Genomic DNA, 22,105 nt, shown 5'->3' on the forward strand with positions numbered 1-22,105 from the left:
GTAGACTTGAACTGCTTTTACTTTGAAATCCAGACCTCACTGTCCTTATGTGTGTCCACTAGGGCTGTCAAACGATTAATCAGTTAATCATGACTAATTGCTAAATGTTAGCAGGCCGCTGAAAGTCCGGAGAGAGAAATGAAAGGATGAAAGATGTCAGAGTGGAAGGGCAAAAAACGGATAAATGAGAAGATATTTCATCGTGATCAGAGATTTTTAGAGATGATTCTGTCTCGGCTGGGAAACTGTAAAAACATTTTTAAATCGTGATTAATCGCAGAATGGAAGCAGGTTGCTGAAAGTCCTGAAAGATATTAAAAGATGAAAGTTCTCGGTGTCAAATACATGTGCGAAAATCTATAAAGGATGAATTAAAAGATCGTAATATTTTGTGGTGATATGACATTTTCTGAGATCCTTTTAATTGCGATTAATCACATTTTTAACTGCTTTTTTGAAATTCCATATTTCGCATTTAAAAATAACAGTTGGTAAGCTTTTATTTTGAAAGTTTGTACTGTCTTAAGCTGAGAGTACTTCACTTGCTGTGTGCTTTAATTTGAAATAAAGTAAGGCCCTTCTGGTAGATGGAAGGTTAGGACAGGAAGTTAAGTACAGAAACAGGAAGTGGTTAGGGATCCCAAACTGAGGTCAAACAGCTCAAAGGAACGTTAACAAAGGTCAATGTGTGATGTCATAAGGTCAATGTGTGATGTCATTAGGTGGATATTACTTTGGACTCGTCAGCTGAGCTGTCTGAGAGTTTGTTAAAGTGAAATGAAACATTCAAAGATGCAGCAGTGTTCTTCTTTTACATCACTGAGACTACAGGGAGACACTGAGGACAACTGTCTACGGTGAGCCTGAAGGGACAAAATAACACCAGATTAATCATGATTAACTCGTTATCGCTGACAGCCGTAGTGCCAACAGATACAATCCTTTTTGATTTGCATCGACCAATCACAACAGAGGAACATGTTGAAGTGATATTTTAGGAGGATGTGGTTATAGACCAAACACTAACGACCTACGCCTTAACTCTTCTCGTCTTCATTCGTCATCTCGTCTGTCAAGATCTGTAACCGCCATTTAAAGGTATATTGTGGATAAATCTTGTCATGTGACACGGGCCTGATCCAGCATGGCGGTTCAAGCGTGTGTTCATGTTATTCTGTGTGTGCCAGCCTATAATAAATGTTACACCACCTCATGTCGGCCTCCACGTCTGTCTGTTACAGAGTTCTTTATTTCTGACGACTCAAAGAGCTTTCACATTCACACACTGGTGGTAGAGGCTGCTGGGTAAAGAGAAGTAACTCATCCATCTACACGCCACTGATGAAGCAGCGGGAGCAACTTGGGTGTAAGCCCAAGGACACATCGAACATGTACCTGAAGGAGGAACAACTGAGCCACAGCTCCCCCTGCTGACGAGGAAGGATTGAATCCTCTCACAAACCATCAAACAATAATGAAGCTCGAGTGTTTCATGTGAACTTAGATGAACATACAAGCAAAGTCAGCGTGACGTAAATAATATAATACTGACAGAAAAATCTGAGAATTCATGAGGATGGAAAACAAATGAATTGCTAAATATGGAAAATTAAAACAAATTAGTCAGAAATCAAAACAAGAAAAAAAAAAATCAACCCATCCTTCTATTTTCTTCCGTTAATGCGAGGTCGGGTCGCGGTGACAGCAAGTGAAGTAAGTCAACCCAGACTTCCCTCTCCCCAGCAACGTTTTCCAAGACCCTGAGATACTTAAGCATCTCCAATATTGATCCTAGTTTGAGCACGTTTCTGCTCGTGGAGCTTATTAGAAACATGCAGAGGCTTTTTAGGTCGGGTACAATCACTTCTATCTGAACCACTTCTCTTGCCCGCTTCCATCACTGCAACACCTGTTGGTTTGACCTGATAACTGCTCTCATATCTGACAAACCGAGGGGCGTCCAAAACGGCCGTGAGGGGGTGTCTTAAAACCGTCTACCTTCTCTGGTCCAAACAAATCCAGATCATTCAGGACCAGAATCTAAAGTTAGAAGGAGGACATACTGACTGCTGCATTGTTGTCAGAGAAGCCAGCACTTCAACATAGCATGTTTCCTTAATGTCTGATCATATAGTAAGATCAGCAACAGGAGGTGAGGTGAGACAGTCAGGGCTCTGAGTTCGGTCATACCAAAACTCAGGACCCCTCTCACTCACTCAATCCACTCTTTTCTTTTTCTGCCATCGGGTCGGAGATGCAGAACCCTGACTTGGACCCCTCAGAGACTGAATCCCTAAACAAGCTTCCACGCTGACTGGCCCCGTCTTTGCTATGTGTTTTCTACCTGTGTTATATGTTCTCTTCATGTTTACCAACCGTGCGAAGCTGTGAGAACAAATATCCCTCTGGGGGACAATAAAGTGTTGTATTAATGTATTATCATTTCAGTCACTGCAGATCTTACTGATTGGTCCTTCAATCTTGCAAAAACTGGATCCCTTCTAAATCCTCCGGCACAGTAGGTGGCGGTATGCACCTTTAAATTGGGATTGCAATCCGCCAAACAGACACAAAGAAGAAGAAGCTCCAAACTCGCCTCGTACTCCCCCTGCCGGCAGCAGGCAGCACAGGCCGGTGGAGACAGACCGCTTCATGACTCGTGAGGCGGCAGCAGCATCCTGATCAAAGGACAGCAGCACTGCCGCAACACTGACCAGGTAAGCTGAAGCTACGAGCTCATATTTTCATTTTAAACGTCCATAGCGTCCTTTCCCCACTCTTTTTGTAACCAGCTGGTTGAGGTAGATGTGTGAACTTAAGCGTCGTTGACACTTTGTGTAGTCGGTGGACGTTAAAGACGAGGTCCGTCCTGGGTCCGTCAGAGAGAGAGTCGCTCCGGGTCCGCTGGTTTGGACTGGCGGTCTCTCTCAGACTGCAGCATGTGTCAGTAAACGTCTCAGTTCCGTTAATGTCAGGACTCATTCTCAAGCTGACGTGTCCCTCCCGATTAAAGTCCGTCATAAAATGAGCGGGAGGAGGACAGGTTGTTATCAAGTGGATGTGTCACTGTATGCAGGGGCGCGTCCAGACCTTCCGGACTGGGGTGGCCCACCTGGGGCCCTGACTCATGCAGGGGTGGCGTGATGCAATCAAATTTAATCTATTTACTCTGTCTATGCCCGCTAAAGATATGTACTTATAAGTAGCACACTTTGGCAACATATACTTCTTCCGCATGGTGTTTTTTTTCTGTGCCGCAGCGTCTTTTTTTCCAAATGTTTTCAAAGAGTAGAGCGCATTCGCAGTGGAATGCGGCCGCCTGGAGAAAAAGCGCTTTTGTTGTGGGGCTGTTCCGAGCGCCGTTTCTGATCGGGAAATAAACAATGTCAAATACAAAACATGCAGTAAAAAGTAACAGAGCAGTGTCTGTCATACAGTGGCCGTTGTCATGGAGACGGGACGGACGTGCAGCACTTTTCTTCTCAGCGCACAAACGCTTCATTTGAGCGATCCAGAGCGCACAGTCACCGCTTTTCTGCCCGGAAAAAAAAACGCTAGGTGATAGTTGATTCTTGATTCTTTAGGGACTCAAAAACAAAGATGCGTGCGCAAAGTAATAATTTAAAGGAGTAACTCAGACTCCTAGTGTTTAAAGTGGGTACTGCAGTCCAAATTCTAAACATTATAGAGAGCTGTCTCCCCCCCCCCCCTCCTCTCTAGAGTTGATGCTCACACAGGTTGCCATGTGGTGAACACTGAAGCTTCAGTGTTTATCCAGCTCTGCATCAGTCTGTAAACCTTTCTGCGTTCTAACCTCTCTCCATTTTTCAAAAACATCTCCAATATTTATTTTTGATTCACTTTGACTTCACCAAACTCTCGCTCCCCCAGACAGCCACGCTGGAAATGCTGTCTCAGTCTAACTTTCAGTGGACCTGACGAGCTGGAGCTGAGGCGGGTTTTAAGACTCCTGACAAACTGTTACACCGTGCCCGCCTGTCAATCAGGTCACAAGGCGAGTTGCTTTAATTTGGAACCACTTCAAAGTGTTGCAGCAGACAGTTTTCTTCTTCACATGATCACAGCACCATTTGTTCCTCATTACATCGGTGCCTTGTGAGGCAGTCAAACAAGGCTTCTTGTGTTCAGAGCAGTTATAAAGTGTGGATCCTTAAACGCTTAATTATAGCGAACCATCCTGACTCAGCACCGGTGTGTGTCACTCCACGTGCCACGTTACATTTAAGAAGCCACAACCACCAGAGAGGTCCAGGAACATCAGATCACTAATCACTAAGTTGAAAGTGTCCTCACTGCTGAGCCGAGGTTGTACTTCGGTGCTTATGGAATAGGTCGTCTTTCACTTTGATCGCCTCCTTCTGATGATGTCGGGAGCAAAGAGACTTCAGATATGAGTTAAGAACTCGTCCTTTATGAGGCAGACAAATGGAACGCTGTTTGTCTTTATTACTCCCCTTGTTTTATTCATGGTTAAACATCCGAGGAGGGGTCTTTTCTGGGTCGTGTTGAGAAAAGACTCTGCTGAGGATGAGGGGGCGCAGCATCCACTAAAACCTCACGCTGCACCTGAGCCCTGGACTCTCACCTGGCATGTCCTCGTGGATCAGAGTGTCTCCTTCCTTCTGAAGCGGCTCTGATGTTCATCACATGATCCAGGCAGCTCCTGTCATTGGCCTGCTATAAATAACCACGGGTTATGTGGGAAGCACCCGTGTGTAGTCGCACGGCGGTGATATGGCGCGTTCTGTTGTGTGACAGATAATGACACCCGGTGAGCTTCTTCACTGCCGCTCAATGGGAAGATGAAAGTCTGAAGAGTGCGTGACGTGTGAAAGCAGATTCAGGATGTCCTCCTCTCACTGCAGCCTCCTGACTGCTGTCCTCCTGGATTCACTCTCTTTTAGTGCCACATCCAGAGAGCGTCAGCAGCACGGCCGTCTTCTTATGACACATGAAATGAATCAGGGTGGGGGTGGGGTAACAACGTATGAAGTGACCTTGTCCAGCTGCTGTAAGAAGGGTGAAAGGCAGATCCTGCAGTCTCTGAATTGTGTGTCAGACGCTCAGATACTGAATTGGCTCTCCGGTTACTCGGATATGAAAGCTGAACCCAACATAGTCCTGACCTCAAGGCTTTTTATAGGTCCAATTAGAAGCCGCCATATTTACGCCCCTGAGATGATTCCCCTTCAGTGTGAATGTCGCTAATGGGGGGACAAAGTGACCCCCCCCCCGTCGTTAGTTAGACCCTAGACTGCGGGTAAACTCATGCAGAGCTGGTGTGACCCGGGACTGGCGTCCTGGTTCAGTTTGATAACGTCAGGGAGGACTTGAGGGAGAGAAAATTACAAACGCAAAGATGATGAACTTTGACCTTTAAGTTGGAGACATATACTGAAGGAGACACATCATAGAAACTGCTGAGGACTGGAGCAAATATTCTGTTTATATTTATCGGTGCCGGAGCATCGGGGTTATCGGGGTTGCAGTTTTGTGAAATCTTCTTCTGGGTTGCTTTGACGAGCAGATGTCTCCATAAATGTTTTTATATAATTTCATCTGAAATGGTTGCATGCCGTCTTGGAAAAGACTTTATCTGTAAACAAACTCCTGATAAGATGGAGAATTTCCTGCCAGTCGTACGTCAGAGAGGAGAACAGACTGTGCTGCTTCATCGAGGGATCAGCTCAGCAGCACGTCTCCTCCTTGCTCCTCCAGGTCTTTCAGCTCCGCAGCGAGAAAACAGAAAACGAGAGAAACTACACGGATGAAATTCTGGCTGAGAAGATGTTCAGTTGTCAGAGTATGTAACATCTGGTGAAACTTCACGCCGTCTTTATAGTAAATAAATTACGTTGTGGTTAAACGTTGAGCGTAGTCTCCGTGGCTGCTGGGGATTTGAGTGACTTGAGGAATTTGGGGGATTTGGGGGACCTGGGCCGGTTTTCATGTTGTGTCTTTGCCTCCCCTATACGGGGCAGACTGGAGGACTACATGAGTCCTCGTCCTGTGGGACAGGGGACAGCAGAGTCCCCCCCCCGGTGTTCATACTGCTAAAAAAAAAGACTTGGTGCATATGTAGTCCTCTTTATTGTTCAGTGCTCAGAGGTCAGAGGTCAGTCTGAGACTTTCATCCGACTCCAACTAGATATCTATTTATGATTTTATTCCGGGGAACAGGATCAGCTCTCACCCTTCTAAATACTAAAATGGTCAGACACACTTCTCAGGGAGAGGCTCTCAGTGTGCTCTCAGAGGAGAGATCTGTTATCTGTCCTCAGGAGCAGGGTCTGGCATACAGTCCTTTGCTGCAGTGGACGAGGGAGATAAGAGGAGATGGACTGATCTGGAGCAGCAATGAGCCCCGGTCAGTTGCATAAACACACGCTGCCTTATGTCTGACAGAAAGTTAGGCTGAGCGGTAACTTGTGAGCAGGTTGTGACTAGTTTAGTGTTTTATTTTGAACTCTTTTGCGAGGCAGAGGCACAGATGGCTTTTCATCTCCACTGCATTGCCAAGATATCCTCGTGCAGTTCCTTCTTCTTAAACAACGTGGAGCAGACGGCCGGTGGAGAGAAACGGAGCAGCCCTGGCACAGCAATGAGTTCATCTGAAGGCGGTGTATATTTAGCTGTGAGGGAAGGTAACTCCAAGCTGCTTTTTCCACTCCGCTCCGTCTTAACTGAGGAACGTCCAGGAAACGATCTGAAACCTTGACAAGCATCACTAGGTCAGAGTCTCGGAGGCGAGGAATGCTCGAGTCTCGAGTAAATGGGTCACCTGGGCCACGTCAGAGATGTTGTCTTTTCAAATGAATGTCAGGCTTCTTTTGTTTCCACTGCAGCTTCAAGAGAATAACACAGTCTTGCAGAGTCGTGATGTGCAAGTCAACAAGGAGAGAGACTTGTAAATAATGTGGAGCTGTCTGATCCAGGGGAACAGGATGATCGAGTTTACTCGTGTGATGTTTTGATGTGCATGACGATGAGTGTCGTTAAAGTATTTGCTCGATGGCTCAAAAAGGTTTGACCCATTGTGATCTCTTCAAGTGTCTCCTCATTCAGTGGACACGCCCCGCAGCGCACATCAAATAGCGCTCATGCCACACGTCTGTGTACTTAACTCAAAGGACACAGAGGAGGGTTTGATCACCAACACAATGATGTCCAACTCACTGAGCTCTTTTTAGGGTTGCTCTTTCTTCCTCTTGTACTTCTCATGGATGCTACGCACGTGTTTCTATGGAAATCCACCCACTCACTGTACACGGAGCCGGCTGAGCGGACAGGAAAGCAGAGGAAGTCTCTGAAAACGAGGCTCTGACCGACTGTTTATCAGATCAGAACTTTGACACCATCCGAGCAGGAAGTTTGGCCCCTTAGGGGAGCCGTGCTCTGAGAGAGAGATGAGAGGATGAAGCAGATGAAATATGCATGAGGGCTGTATCTATTTCAGCTCCTACTACTGTATGCCTGCTGCAGCCAGGGCAGGCCGCTTTTAGGTGAAATAATGGACGACTGTGTGACTGCTGCACGGTGCACAAGAGAGCTGTTGCCTGTAATTATATTTAGGGTTTTGAAGGTTGTGTATTTCTTCAAAGCCAAATAAAAGAACATTTGTTGGTTTTTAGACACCAACATTTAAGAAGACAACATAAGGAGTTGTAGTTCTTGTTAGAGACAGGTATAGGAAGTTGTAGTTTTTATAAGGGCCATATACAGAATTGTAGTTCTTGTTAGGGACAGGTATAAAGAGTTGTAGTTCTTTTAGAGCCAGGTATGGAGCGTTGTAGTTCTTTTTAGAGCCAGGTATATTGAGTTGTAGTTCTTTGTAGGGACAGGTATAGGGAGTTGTAGTTCTTTTAGAGCCAGGCATGGAGAGTTGTAGTTCTTTTTAGAGCCAGGTATAGAGAGTTGTAGTTCTTGTTAGGGCCAGGTATAGGGAGCTGTAGTACTTATTAGAGTCTTGCTTATGGATTTGTAGTTCTTGTGAGGGCAGGGTATAGGGAGTTGTAGTTCTTGTTAGAGTCTTGCTTATGGATTTGTAGTTCTTGTGAGGTCAGGGTATAGGGAGGTGTAGTTCTTGTTAGAGCCATGCTTAAGGAGTTATAGTTCCACCTTCATACTCTTTTATTAATAAGCAGTCAGGATTTAAGTTTTTTTCTCCGTCAGGACTAAATATTATTGGAAGATGAACTTTTCCAGCCTGGACTCTAAGTGAACTTAATGAGCTTTGAAAGTTTTAGAACCTCTGGCGTTATTAGCATGAAGCGAGTCAAACAACTTATTGATCTCCGTTCAGATCAAAGGACGTCAACAGCTCAGCATTTTACACTTCAGTTTTTCCCTCTCTAAAAATGTGCTGATTTAGGAAGAAGTTCCCACTTTTCAGCTGTTTCTTATTCAAATGCTAATGAATAGTTTCTCTGAATTTTCATTGAAAAGTCATGCTAGTGTAGGCGGTCTCTGTCCTGCTGCAGAAGTCTGTCTCCGTTGGGTTGTGTAGAGTCAGGATGAAACAAGGACAGGAGCTCTCCAGCCAATGGGAGCAGGTTTATTTTCACGCCAGCAGCGCTGTGCAAAATCAGATTAATTCAGTACAGCAACTTCAGACGACTGGGCGTCTACATGCACACCTTTAAAAGAAAGAGAATATAATACAGAGGACAGCATGACAAACCACCTGGATGCTAAATTAGCTTATAAATACAAGTGCTGTACATCAAATGAAACACTTTAAAGGTCCAATCAGTGAGATGTGTAGTGAGTGAAATGATAAAGGTACCTTACTATCTGATCAGACATTAAGGAAACATGTTATGTTGAAGTGCTGGCTTCTCTGACAACAATGCAGCAGCCAGTATGTCCTCCTTCTAACTTTAGATTCTGCTCCTGAATGATCTGGATTTCTTTGGACCAGAGAAGGGAGGCGGTTTTAAGACAACCCCACACGGCCGTTTTCAGAAAATGAGGTTAAGAAATATAATTAAATGTTAAATAAATCTATCTTCTTTAACTTCAGCATTCTGTACCCCCAACCCTTTTGCCCGGTAGTCAACAGCCTCAAACCCAAAATGTATTCTCATAGGATCTGTGAAATACTGCGTCCTCGCTGCAGGTTCAGGGTTCCCCCTCCCCAGGTGTCAGAACCAGTCTGAGTTTTAAGTCTGTTCGTATTTCTACAGCTGTTGGCACTCGGCCGTGTTTGGCACCTCTCACACATTTGCTCTCGGCTGCAACTTCCTCGATTCTGCTTGGGAAGGAGTTTTTTTTTTCTTGTCCTGTTGCGCTCTAGTTTCAGATCCCTCCAGACTGAAGGGGAAACCCACGGGGAGAGCAGAGACCGCCTCACAGCATGGGCCGCAGATTAATCCCACCCTCTTCCTGTTTCACTTTAGCTGAGATAACCACTTTGCTAACACGCTTTCAAACAATCCAGCTGCTGTACAGATGCTTCAGAGCTGCCGACGTGGTCAGGCACAAGTGGTACGTTAATGTGTGTGCATGTAACGCACACCCACAGAATGGAGCTGTACCTGGGCGGGGGAGTCGCAGGGGCTCTCCAAGTACCGCCATTAAGGCCAACATTAGAATACAGTAACGTAGGGCTACTTAACTAAATACAGTTTACACAGATATGCATATTATTTATTATTGACTGAACACCACACACTGCGGCCTCAGCTCATTCTCTGTTCTACTCCAAAAGAATCCAAACAGGATGTGACTGGAGTCATATTTTCGTACTGTTTTGCGTTGTGTGTTTCTAGCGGGTGCTGAAGCGTCACTGGCCTCTTGAACTTGTGCTGCGTTCACTTTCGTCGACTTCACTTCGTGCGTTGCTGCTCGACGTATCCGCCGCACAGTATCGTATTGAGCCACAAATGCATCATCATCAAAAGTGGGGCCGCTCTCTGACCTTTTGATCGACACCTCATTCGGCTTATAACAACCTTCCGTTCACCGTTCCTGGCATTTAACGGCCAATGAGATCCTGAGTTGAGAGGAGGTGCCGTGCCTGCGCCGGTCCTGCACTCGGCTGAATCACCATCAGAGAACGTGTTGATTGTTCGTGTGTGTGTGTGTATGTGACGAGGCTGACTCACGGCACCTTCCTGTGGAGAGAGGAAAAGGAAGAGTTTGAGAAGCAGGCGGCCCTGCAGAGCTTCAGCGTATTGTTTAGTCTGAGGAGTGTGGTACCAGAGTTCCTTCCACTCAGGGTCCTGGTTCACACAATGGCAGGAATCCCCTGAGAGCTCCCTCCACTCTTTACCATCGAGCCACATGGCTTCTTGTTCTCTCTTATTATTTTTTATAGAGTTTGCTGTAGTGTGACTCTGTTTCCTGTTTGCTAACTCAACTTGACTGTAAGTCTGGAGTTGTTGTCATGCTCAGGATGTTGACAGAATGGATCTGCGTTACTGGGCTGTGCTTTACTTTACCCTGTTGGGTCGTTATAATGGTAATAAAAAGGATCAGGCTAGATCCGCGGTCCGTTCAGATCAACCCTCTACGGGTTCGGGCCGCACATGATCCACAGATCAGATGGAAAATGTAAACATGGTGATGCTTATAATAAGTAGAACCAGTAAATCCCCGTACAGAACTATGCCGGGGTTTAGTGTGGACGTTGTAACATTATGTATTTAATATGTGTCAGCAGAGTATATCTCCTTTAAAAGAATGCATGTGACATTGTTACTCATGTAGACAGAGAAGGCGACAGAAGTCACTCTCTCTAGAATCTGTCTCTGCAGCAGCGTGTGAACGTGGTGCCTTGAAAACGTTCTCTGAACCGTTACTCAACCCAGGGCAGAATCCTTTAAAAAAGCAGTTTCTGTGGTGGTGTAGGGGTGTGGTCAAATCAAGTTCCTCAGTTTAACCACCAAACTCAAACTGTTTCATGTCGGACCGGAGTGCAGTTCTCTCCCTCCCCACATGCTCCTCGGCCTTGGCATGCCCCACATTGTGGGATCCTAAAAAGACCAGCATGGTAGAGAATAAAATGCGGACCCCTCCACAAATGATCCACCCTCACATTAAAGCGTGTTTGTGAGACAAAGGCTGGCTTTGTCTTGTGTTGGTATCTGCTGTTTGTGCCCAATCAGCCCACAGATCATTCTGAGAATGAATACTCACAACAACAACAACAACAACAACGCCATAAATCAATCTTTATTTTTCTGACTCTACAGTAAGTCAGACATGAAGCACATTAGATAAAGTCTAAAGTGTCAGTGAGACAGCAGGTACTCTGCTCTGCACAGCTGTGGTTTTTATTCAGGCCTCAAACACAAACCACAAACACACACACACACACACACACACACACACACACACACACACACACACACACACACACACACACACACACACGGTCCCAGGTGAAGATCAGAAGACAAGCCTGGGAACAAACAAAACAGTGGTAAAGCGTTTGTCTGGTCATAATCGAAGTCTTTCCTCTTTTTTCTGAACTCTGCTCGGCCCTGAAGTTGAACTGCCACATGTCGGAGGTTTGTTCCACCTCCTCCTCCTCCTTGACCGTTCTCCAGTTCTTGCTTTCTGTTCCTCGTGAGTGAGAAAAAGTCTGGAAAATCTGAGAGGAGAGAAAAACATGCTCACGGCGGAGCCTCTGACTTTTCCTTTCAGTGTGAGCGAGCGAGTGAAGGAGGCAGCAGCACACACACCGTGCAGCCGTTGGCAGCCTGCGGTACTTCCTCATCCTGACGGCCGTTTGGAGACCGACAGCGGTCGCTAATATCGCTTCTCTTTTTGCCCTCGGAGTCTCTGAGAGCGCCGCAGAGGACGGATATTTTTGGTCAGTTGTGCCTCAGGGCTGTAAGGCAGAGGGCAGGCTGTAGGACTGCATCCAGGACACGTGAGTCAGCTGCACCACTGATTCTTCTTTCTGTCATTCTCACCCGTCTCATGACTTATTACTTTAAGGTGAATCTGGAGTCATGTCGCTTCATGTTCAGTTGTTGTTTCACAGCTTTACTGAGACGATGGATGCTATTGTGGATTGAAGATGGGACTGTTAGCTGTCACATTTGAAGAGGAAGGTTTACAATAAGAAGAATGAAGAAGTCATTTTACATAATTAGCCGAGAAGAAAGTGACTTAGAATATTTCTGCAGGTTTCTTACAATTTGGATCAGAAGTGAAATGTGGCCTGGGCTGATTTTGGCAACCTGTCATATGCTCGATGCAAGAGTAGTATTTACACAAGGTTTTACAACAGTGGCTAACCAGAAGTGTCTGTATTTAGACTTATGGTATGCCTACAGTACGTTATATAAGGGTTAGAGAGAGCCTTTTTAAAATGAAACATGTGACCAATGAGCCAGGCAGGAAATAACCAAGAGGATGTGATGACACGCTGGGACATTCGACCCACAATCTAATTACATCTAGTGTCCAGTACTGGTGATGCAGAGCTCGAATGTCCTAGAAGTTATTTAGCTGTATGGATGGATTAATAATGGTTGATAGTAGCGAGGCCGTGCAGCACCTTGTGTAAGTGCCACAACTGACGTAGGCAGCAGTTTGTGCAGAAACTTCTTTGCAGTGCTGCAGCTTCCTGACTTTCTGGTACGAGTATCAAAGTGGCAGTGACAGGATGTTCAAATCTTCTGCAGAGTTTTGATCATTAAACACACAAGCTAAACATCTGAAGTTTAGTACACAGAGTCTGTCCTGAACTTTAGCAGGGAAACCTGAATTTAAAGCAGCAATATGTAACTTCTCCTCCTTCAAACAGTCGTTTCAAAGCCGATCTTGTCGAGCAATAACGTCCAACAGGGAGAATGGCGTCTCTCTCATGTCCACAGAGCTCCCAGGTCTCCTGTTTTCAGCACTATGTAACTTTGTCAGCGAGGTAATCTCATGAGAAGTGCGTACGTCTTTACGGCGCTAGTTCACACAGCAGCCTTCAGCTACAAAGCCGGACGGAGACAGATGAGGAGAAAGAGAGAGAGAGAGAGAGAAGCAGAGTGTACATCACTGCAGATATTACTCAGAACAGACTGAGACGTAACGTTAGCATGTATCGTTAGCAGTGTCATCATTGTCTCGTGTCTAGCAGCTTTACTGGCTGCAGGAAGTCGTCTAACACAAGTTTTGTCTCAGGTTTGATACAAAGAACCAAAAAGTTGTCTCTTTCCTCGTCCATCTTCAAGTTAGCTTCAGAAGTTTGGAACAAACCTGTCTCAACTAGCATGTTATAATGAGCCAATGTAGACATTTAGCACAGCCTATAGTCGTCATGGTAACAGTTGAATACACATATACATACTCCACTTGCTAACAGTTTGCTAGCAACGGGCTGTAGACGCTCGCAGAGTCATATTCCAACAAAATTAGGTAATATAACTGTACCTTAACAGTCGACTGGGTCTTCTGTGGTTTCTAACAACACCACCCCTCTGCTCGTCAACAAATGAACGTTGTCTGTGATGGTGAGCCGTAACAACACGTTGATTTATGATCGTGCAGTTGCACTCAGAAACCTTTGGTGGGTGCCAAATTCAACCAAATTCCAACACAGTGTCTCTTGAAAGTCGGAGAATGACCGGGACTGGTCAGCTGGGATTTCCCCTTGATCGAAGAACACTTGTGGTTGTGGTGAGCTGACTTGGCTGCACTGAATGTGTACATGTATCGTGGTGTTTCCTCTGGAACGTATAGTCGTGGGTTAGCGAGGAATAATTATTGGTTTTGTTTGAACATCTGTACTCATTTTTCCCGGGCAGCAGAACGACTGCAGGTTGAACATTTAGATGATTATATATTTGGATCTGCTTTGGTAAGACCAGCACTTTCATTACACTGAAGCTAAATCGGGGGGGTGGGGGGGTATAAAGGACTAACATGGACTTACATGTTAAAGTATCAGATGTCCTCCTAACTACACAAGTGTCCACTGTTCATCTTCCCCGTGTGATGGAGGCACGTTGTCTTCTCCCTCAGGCTTGTATCAGATCAGATAGTGTGAGAGGGAACGTTTCATCCAGGACCAAACTGATAAACACTTCACTGCCTTCTAACTCTCAGTGGGTCTGGGTGTGGGTCTGGGTCTGGATCTGGGTCTCCTCATCTCCTTTCAGCTGTCCAGTCTGACTGAAACTGTCTCCAGCGCCTCCTCCACCCTGCCCCACATTCAGACTCAACATTCATCATCCTGTTTTCGGCAGCAGCCTAATTAAAGGAATATGACAACCTATTACTTATGCCTGTGGTGACTACGCATTATATTTGGTTTCCTTATTTGGTATTTTGTGGAGTAAATTCCATGTTTATCTTTGTCCCAGTCTCTCTAGCAGTCGAAAACAAAACGTCACCGTCCTACATGTTGGTTTGGTGCAGGCTGCAGTGAAATACGCCCGTCTCATTGTTGCATTCTGTGTTTACAGAAAAGCTCAAACTCTGTCTCTACTCGTGGGTTGCTCAGTTTTAGAATACATCCTGCTGGCTGTCGCTCAAACACATTTTGGGTTTATAACTAGGCCAGTGTGAGGTAAGTGGGACGCAGTTCTGCCTCCTGAGAATCCTTTATCTGCAGAGGAATATTCAGAGGTCATGTTTGCAGAATTTAGACCTGCAGTGGTCCACAGAAGGTGAAATGGATTAGAATGAAACCGTGTAGGCTCTTACAGGAGGTTTGTGCTTTTAAAGGCGTTTGGGTGTTCTGCAGCCTCAGCCTGGAATCTGTTGCAGAGCGACTTGAAACTCAAGAAGCTGGTGTCGTTAAAACATGTTTAAATCTAGAATGAACTAAACAGGAAAAACAAATACTTATTTGAGAAGGACTCAAGTCCAACAAAACAAAGAAGAAAATCTCAGGCTCAGGGAAACACTGAGGTAAAAATACAAAATCAAATGAAAGACACCAGCAGGCAAGACAGGGAAGGACCACGGAGACAAATACAGCCTTTAAAACTCACATATTCTGTAAAATCCACTTCACCGTGTTGTTCTAACACGATGTGTCCCTAGTCTGTCTACAAACCCCCCAATGATGAGAAAAGTTCATCCTCTCCGTCTTTTGCCTGCTCCACTTTTCAGAAAATGTGTGCTCAAACAGGCTGTTTGGAGATTTTCCCTTCATGACATCACAAAGGGCAGTAACCCCTCCCCCAGGTGGGTGACACTCCCACAGCTAGGTGTTTGTTCTGCCTTCTCACCGTAAACAATAGGACATGGAGTGAGAAAGCCTGAGACACCCAAGCCCTTCCAGAGAGGGGGCGTGGTCAGACACAGCTCATTTACATTTAAAGGTACAGACACAGAAACAGCCTGTTCTGAGCAGGGCTGAAATAGAGGGGTTTATAGACATGATCAAATACAGGATCAGAGTGGATTTAGAACAAGACACTTCACACACATGTTTTGAGGAGCTCTGACACTTATTTACCCTGATTGAAGAGGAGGAGAATATGTGACCTTTAAATGGATGTTGTGAAGTCTTTAAGTCATGCTCTGAAGTCAATAGCAGGAATGTCTTGCTGTTCAAGGTGTAACCGTACGGGAAAGCAGTTACAATGGCAACATGGACGCCAAAAGATAGTTTGTTCTCCTCCTGGTTTCCTATATTTTGAACATTATTTCTTTGTGTTTTAACGCCACATGGTGGAACAAGCAACAACTAGACTAACACTTTTCATAGCTCCAATTGGTCCCATACATAGCTAGCGTCCATGGGCTCCACCATTTCTGAAAATGTCATGAAACACGTCACAATTCAGGAACTTGAAGCTTTCAGAAAAATTTGACTTACGATGTTGTTAATACCATAAGAGGGTGCCGTTCATATGGTCTCTTGTGACATGTTCAACAACAGCCCATTTGATGGCACAACAAATATATCCTGCCAATCAAACACAGATGAGAACAGTTAGGGCAATCAGAGGTGGAGGGGATCACACACAGACAGGAAGTAACACAAGACATTATACACAGCCGCAAATAAAACAGGAAATACTAAAAAAGGAATATGAACAACAACAAAACAAGAGTAGATTATCACAATTCCGTAAAACATTGCGTCACTGTAGTTGGTGTTAGTGTTATACTGTATAGTTCCTTCATTTTCAAATCAGAAACTAATCTGACCTCGCAGGGGACAAAAACATCCTCATTTCTGCTTCACTTCTTCATTTAGCCCAGAGAGAGAGAGCGAGAGAGAGGTCCTTGTAAACAGATTCAAAGGGAGGAGAGACAGCACAGCTGAGATGTTCGACTGCCAGGTCAGGCAGGAGTAAGTCACAGGATGTTGCCTAGGGAGGTCTTAGTATCATATGATGAGCCAGCAGAGAGGCACACGCTCTGAGGTATTAAATAAATCTAATCGCACACGCCGTGTTCTTAATCAGGAAACTACGTCAGTGCCCACAATCACTGAAATAAAAGTATTCTCTTTAATGTTACAGATGTGGAGCTCCTCCATTCAGGAAACAAAAATCTTTAAAGGAGCAGCATATAACTCTGACACCTAGTGTTTAAAATGAGTTCTGCATCTCTGGTTCTGATATGAGTTCTGGTCTCATATCTGGCAAACCGAGGGGCGTCCAAAACGGCCGTGTGGGGGTGCCTTAAAACCGCCTACCTTCTCTGGTCCAAACAAATCCAGAGCATTCAGGACCAGAATCTAAAGTTAGAAGGAGGACATACTGGCTGCTGCATTGTTGTCAGAGAAACCAGCACTTCAACATAACATGTTTCCTTAATGTCTGATCATATAGTAAGGTCACTTTATCATCTCACTCACTACACATCTCACTGATTGGACCTTTAAGGAGTCCAGACCAATGGTTACCACAGATTATTACTGCATACACTTTGCCCTGCTCTGAACTATTGTCTGAATGTTTGCAACATTTCAGTCATTCCAGAATATGAAATGAGTTCAGAGCAGAAAGAATAATGTACCCTCCCTGTTATCCCGGTCCAGGGTTTACTCGTTCCCTGCTCGCAGCGGCTGAAGGGTTTCTCCATTAACAGCTCTTTGACCCTCAGACACAGAAGATCAAGTTACCCCGACCCCGGTCAATGACTCAGTGAATCCTCATGGAGCGACACAGCTTTTTACCACTTCCCTCTCTCCTTGGTTAAGTGCACTTCCATCTCCATCCATTTCCTGCAGAGCACTCTTTCCACAGATAAGTGCTTTCCCTTCTGGACTTCAAATGTACACCTTAAACCTTCTCCTGTGACCACATCCTGTTAGAGACGGAAAAATAAACGCCATCATTCTGCTTTTTAGCCATATTTCTCACAGAGGGATGACAGTTATGGCTCTACCCGGGTCCCACTAGATGAGTGGAGTGTTAGTCAGTAGAGCTGCTTTGAACAGATCTCTCTCCTCCATCTTGCAGGAAATATTTCAAATCTGATTCTTCTAGAATAACCTTAGCTGCCCTCAGAGGCGTCTCTTAGCTTTAAGATGGAACAGGCACAAAATGAGGGGTGTCCCCAACTACAGATTTACATAGTCCAATCTGATTAGTAGTATCTTTTTTGCGCTCATTGATACATTTTGTCATTTGCAACAGAAGAGTCATTAAACTCTTTGTCTTCTAGGCACGGTGCCAGAGTCCGGTATGCTTGTGTTCACCAATTTAGAACAGGACACTGTAATGTTCGTACACATTAGAACCCTCCCACCGCAACCGCCCCCGCACAGACACGAAACATTATTCACCAGAGACTCAAGTCTATTAACTTGATCAGGATCAAGTGCAGCTCTCTCTTTTTTTTACAATATGACCCGCTGATGAGAACACTGTTCAGAGTGCGCAGACGTTCCTGGTACACACAAATACTTGCGAGCCAGCTTGGAGAGTTGCAGAGTCGAGACGAGTCTCCTGAATACTGTCTTCATTTACTGAGGTCAAGAGTGCGTGCAAAGTTCAAGTCACCCTGAGAGCGCCCTCTGCTGGGTCAAACTCCAAACTACTTCAGACGGCCTGATGATCTGACAGACTGTACATGTTGACCGGTTCATTACAGTTCAATGTGAACTTTCTCCCCCAGGTTTGAATGACAGTTCTAACTTCGAATAAAAAGTGACAAGCTTAGTTCTCACTGATCAAGTGAACCGGACTTTGGGGTGAAGCATTTAAAGGCGTTGAACATTGATGCTAAAGAGAGCGTCTGTTTTAGAAGAATCACCCGAATAGCGGCAGGAAATGTTCTGTCGTCCTGCAGTGAAATCACCAAACTCTTTATTGTTTCTTATTTTTTTAAAGACAAAAACATAGAAAAGAAATTCATTCAATGATCTTCCTCTCTCTCATCCGGATGTCTCACAGGTGTAGTTAGCTGAGGTGCAGTCATGATGAAAGCGGGCGCCACCAAGGTGGGGCTGCCCAAGACGGGACTCCAGGAGCGGGCCAGGCACGCCTCCCTGACCACCTCCTCCGCCTCCACCACCTCGACAGCCATGAAGACCTCCAGATCCTCCAACATGCTGGCCTCAGAGCAGCGCCTCAGCAGAGTAAGTAACAACCTCCCTACAGTCCGTTTACATGATCAGATCACAACGCCATTATAAGGTCATTTATCTTTTTATCTCTTGTTGGACTGCAGTAAGAACTCTTCCTCCCGAGCTCCACACAAAAGAAAACAGAGCAACACATTCATGATCACATAATAGATGTAACTGTTGACACTAACAATAGCTGTGTTTGTAGCTGAAGAGAGCGAGCAGTGATGACGCCCTGACGAAGCCTGCGCTGGGAGCTGCTGCCTCTGCGTCCCGCATGAAGAAGACGGTGACGACTGGAGCGATTTCAGATCTCGCTGAGGCTCGCCCTCGGAGCCAATCTGGTAAGAGACTACACTTCTACGTGCTCTAATTTTCAAGCACTTTTTTCAATGGACAAAAGCAGGGAAAGAGCTGTGATATCATTTATATGTGTCAGGGTTTTGCAAGATTGTCACTGTGAATATGCTGTGGACAAAATGAGAATTGTGTAACTATCAGGTTTGGCCACAAGGGGGCATCAGCACACCAGCAAAGATGGCTCCACAGTCCCTCAGTACTGGTGCAAACTAGTGGCCTCTCGTTGCCCCTCACTCTGTTTTTTCCTGATTGCTCGACACTCATGTTGAGCAGGAGGATGAGTTCTGTGGTTTTCAGTATTTGTTCCATAAGTGAGAGACTGGAAGCATTCATTCATAGTCCGCTCCTCAGACAACATCTGCTCATCTGTGAGAACAGCAGGCCGTGTTTAGGATGACAAAGTAGGGACAACCGTTGGTTTGGTGTTGTTTGTGATTTGTTGATGGATGTCATTTCTGTGTGAAACGTTGATGCTGCTCTCTCAGCCGGGACGCTCGTGGAAATGAGATCTTGTATCTCAACGTGAATATTGTCCTGGTAAAATAAAGGTGAAATATGTGTAATGCTACCTGTAGAGGTGTGGGAGCACAAGAATCACTCGAAAAACATCTCATGTGATACATGAATGTAAAGGCTGAGTGTTGCATGGTAAGTAAAGGGAGGGTGGATATTTATCTGACAGACTTATTATTATTTAATAATTCACCACAGAGTGTTCAGACACATATAGAGTGAACAGTGCTGCACCCTCTGTATTCATCTTCTGTGATTTAATCAAACACAGTCCCAGAAACCACAATACTTTCCTAACATGATGTGTAGTGAGTGAAATGATAAAGTGACCTTACTATATGATCATTAAGGAAACATGCTATGTTGAAGTGCTGGCTTCTCTGATAACAATGCAGCAGTCAGTATGTCCTCCTTCTAACTTTAGATTCTGGTCCTGAATGATCTGGATTTGTTTGGACCAGAGAAGGTAGACGGTTTTAAGACACCCCCACACGGCCGTTTTGGACGCCCCTCGGTTTGCCAGATATGAGAGCAGTTATCAGGTCAACAGGTGTTGTAGTGATGGAAGCGGGCAAGAGAAGTGGTTCAGATAGAAGTGATTGTACCCGACCTAAAAAGCCTCTGCATGTTTCTAATAAGCTCCACGAGCAGAAACGTGCTCAAACTAGGATCAATATTGGAGATGCTTTTGAAAAATGGAGAGAGGTTAGAACACAGAAAGGTTTACAGACTGATGCAGAGCTGGATAAACACTGAAGCTTCAGTGTGCACCACATGGTGACCTGTGTGAGCATCAACTCTGGAGAGGAGGGGGGGGAGACAGCTCTCTACAATGTTATGAATTCAGACTGCAGTACACATTTTAAACACTAGGGGTCAGAGTTACATATTGCTCCTTTAACTTGCTTTTTTGTTATTGCTCTTTGTATGATTGCATGAAGCTGCATGTAGACAAACAGCAAAACAAGTACGACATGAAGGACAAATATGGCGTCAGATAACGACAGGGATCTGTTTGCAGTAATTCATGTTGTTCACAGAACATCGTCTGTGTGGGATAACGCCGTGTTTGTTTATCCACGCCGTGTCCCTCTGAAGCTAATTGAATCCTACTTGACAAAAGAGTGAAGAGGAGCCGAGCGAGGCCCCGGCTTCTTTCAAACACAATTAGACCAGGATACGCTCTCACTGGACGTGGCTCTAACTATCCAGAGTCTGCTTTTCACACCCGTTTGAAAGGAGGAGATTCCATCTTTGTGCTGGTCATAATAAATTCATCTCTCCTCACGCTCTTCTTCTGGCCTAGTTTTGTTTGCCAGTTTCTGGGAGCCAACCAGCGTTGAGGACACGACTGTTGTTCTTGGGCATAGAAGCATCTTAAAAATAGGCCAGAGAGTGAAGCGGCATCACTTCAGCTGTTGCTACCATTTGCATCATCTAGTAGAGAAATACGTTTGTCATTGATGTGCGGCTCGATCTGCGTTCCAGCTGAACTCGACAGGATGTTTGCAGACTGAAAAAGCAGATTGATCACTCAGCGGGGTTTTGTTTCCCTCTTAAAGCATCTTAGATTCTTTTAACAGGATTTAAAGCATTAAAGTCTGGATTTCCCCTTTAGGCGTACCGTATTGTTCTGCACCTGGGCCGGGACTCTGCACCAGTGAACATGGTGACGTATGACAGGAGACAAGGAATGGACATGTCAAACAGGTCTCAGAAATTAAGTGAATCATCAGGTGGAAAATCAAATGTGACGCTTGAAATTGCTGTGATGGTTAAGCATGCATGAAGGCGGTGACGATCAGTCTGTCGCTCTCCACTCTGACCCGACCCTGCAGATGAAATATCCACACGGGAGAAATGCCACGGTTTGAATTCAGATCGGGGTGATGATCTGTGGTATTTAAAAGCTGATTGATGTTGAGAGGCGAGGCTCTGAAAGGCGAGAAGCGTTTGCAGTTATCGACGTGACAGTGAAGTGAAATCTCCGTGTTTGCAGCTCGTTTCCTTCGTTTGTCTCGGACTTTAACATTTTGTTTCTGAATAGTTGTCCCCTAATGTAAGGCGTTTTAACCGTTTCAGGTCTGTTGCGCTTCTCGCTCACCATGACCTTTGTCTCTGTAAAAGACTTAAAACTGTTCTCAAGTATGAAGAACAAAGATTATGCAACAATTCTCAATATAATATTGAACCGCTCTGTACGCCGTCCACAGTTCAATACAGGCTTGTGAATTGTGTTTTTTAAAATGGTTTTGCAAACAACGAGCTTCCATGCTTATTATTTCTCACTGTTTGTGACTGTGAGTCCACGCGCTGGGATACGTCCATAAAATGCAGTATGTGAACAAATGTGTGATCCACAGTTTGACAAATATGCCCTGATGTCATTCAGATTCAGGAAAGTCTGGATCAGAACAGTCTCTATCACGTACTGTTTCCCACAAGGCAAAGCACCAAGCCACACAAAGAGACCACCAGTTTTCTTTGTTGATTCTCTAAATCATGAAAATCTAAATGAATCTCTCGTCAGCTTTTTTCAGACTGTAAGTGGACGCTACACTGTAGCATCATTTAAAGTCAGCTGGCCTGATGTTTACTTCCTCATTCCAAGCGGAAACCAGCTTAGCCGGGCTGCAGAATAACCACCGACTGGAGGTCACACTACAACGTAGTATGTAGTATACAGTAAACACTACAGACTAGGTTTGATAGCAGTATTTGGTTTGGAAG

The 22,105-nt window shown here is 45.1% G+C and overlaps 1 protein-coding gene across 2 annotated transcripts in view; it reads left to right on the forward strand.

Moving 5' to 3' along the window:
• The first annotated feature begins 2,599 nt into the window (after positions 1-2,599).
• The window catches only part of specc1 (sperm antigen with calponin homology and coiled-coil domains 1), an 81,015-nt gene continuing 61,509 nt past the window's right edge, over positions 2,600-22,105 (forward strand). The window contains exons 1-3 of one of the 2 annotated variants that reach the window (XM_061056211.1): positions 2,600-2,717; positions 18,330-18,514; positions 18,711-18,846. In XM_061056211.1, the coding sequence (XP_060912194.1) occupies positions 18,353-18,514; positions 18,711-18,846 (298 nt within the window). In that variant the 5' untranslated portion in view covers positions 2,600-2,717; positions 18,330-18,352. Of the gene's footprint in view, positions 2,718-11,398; positions 11,900-18,329; positions 18,515-18,710; positions 18,847-22,105 lie in introns of those variants that run through there. The other variant, XM_061056210.1, reaches the window with a different exon arrangement.

This window comes from Labrus mixtus, chromosome 14, assembly GCF_963584025.1.
Source record: "Labrus mixtus chromosome 14, fLabMix1.1, whole genome shotgun sequence".
NCBI lineage: Eukaryota > Metazoa > Chordata > Actinopteri > Labriformes > Labridae > Labrus > Labrus mixtus.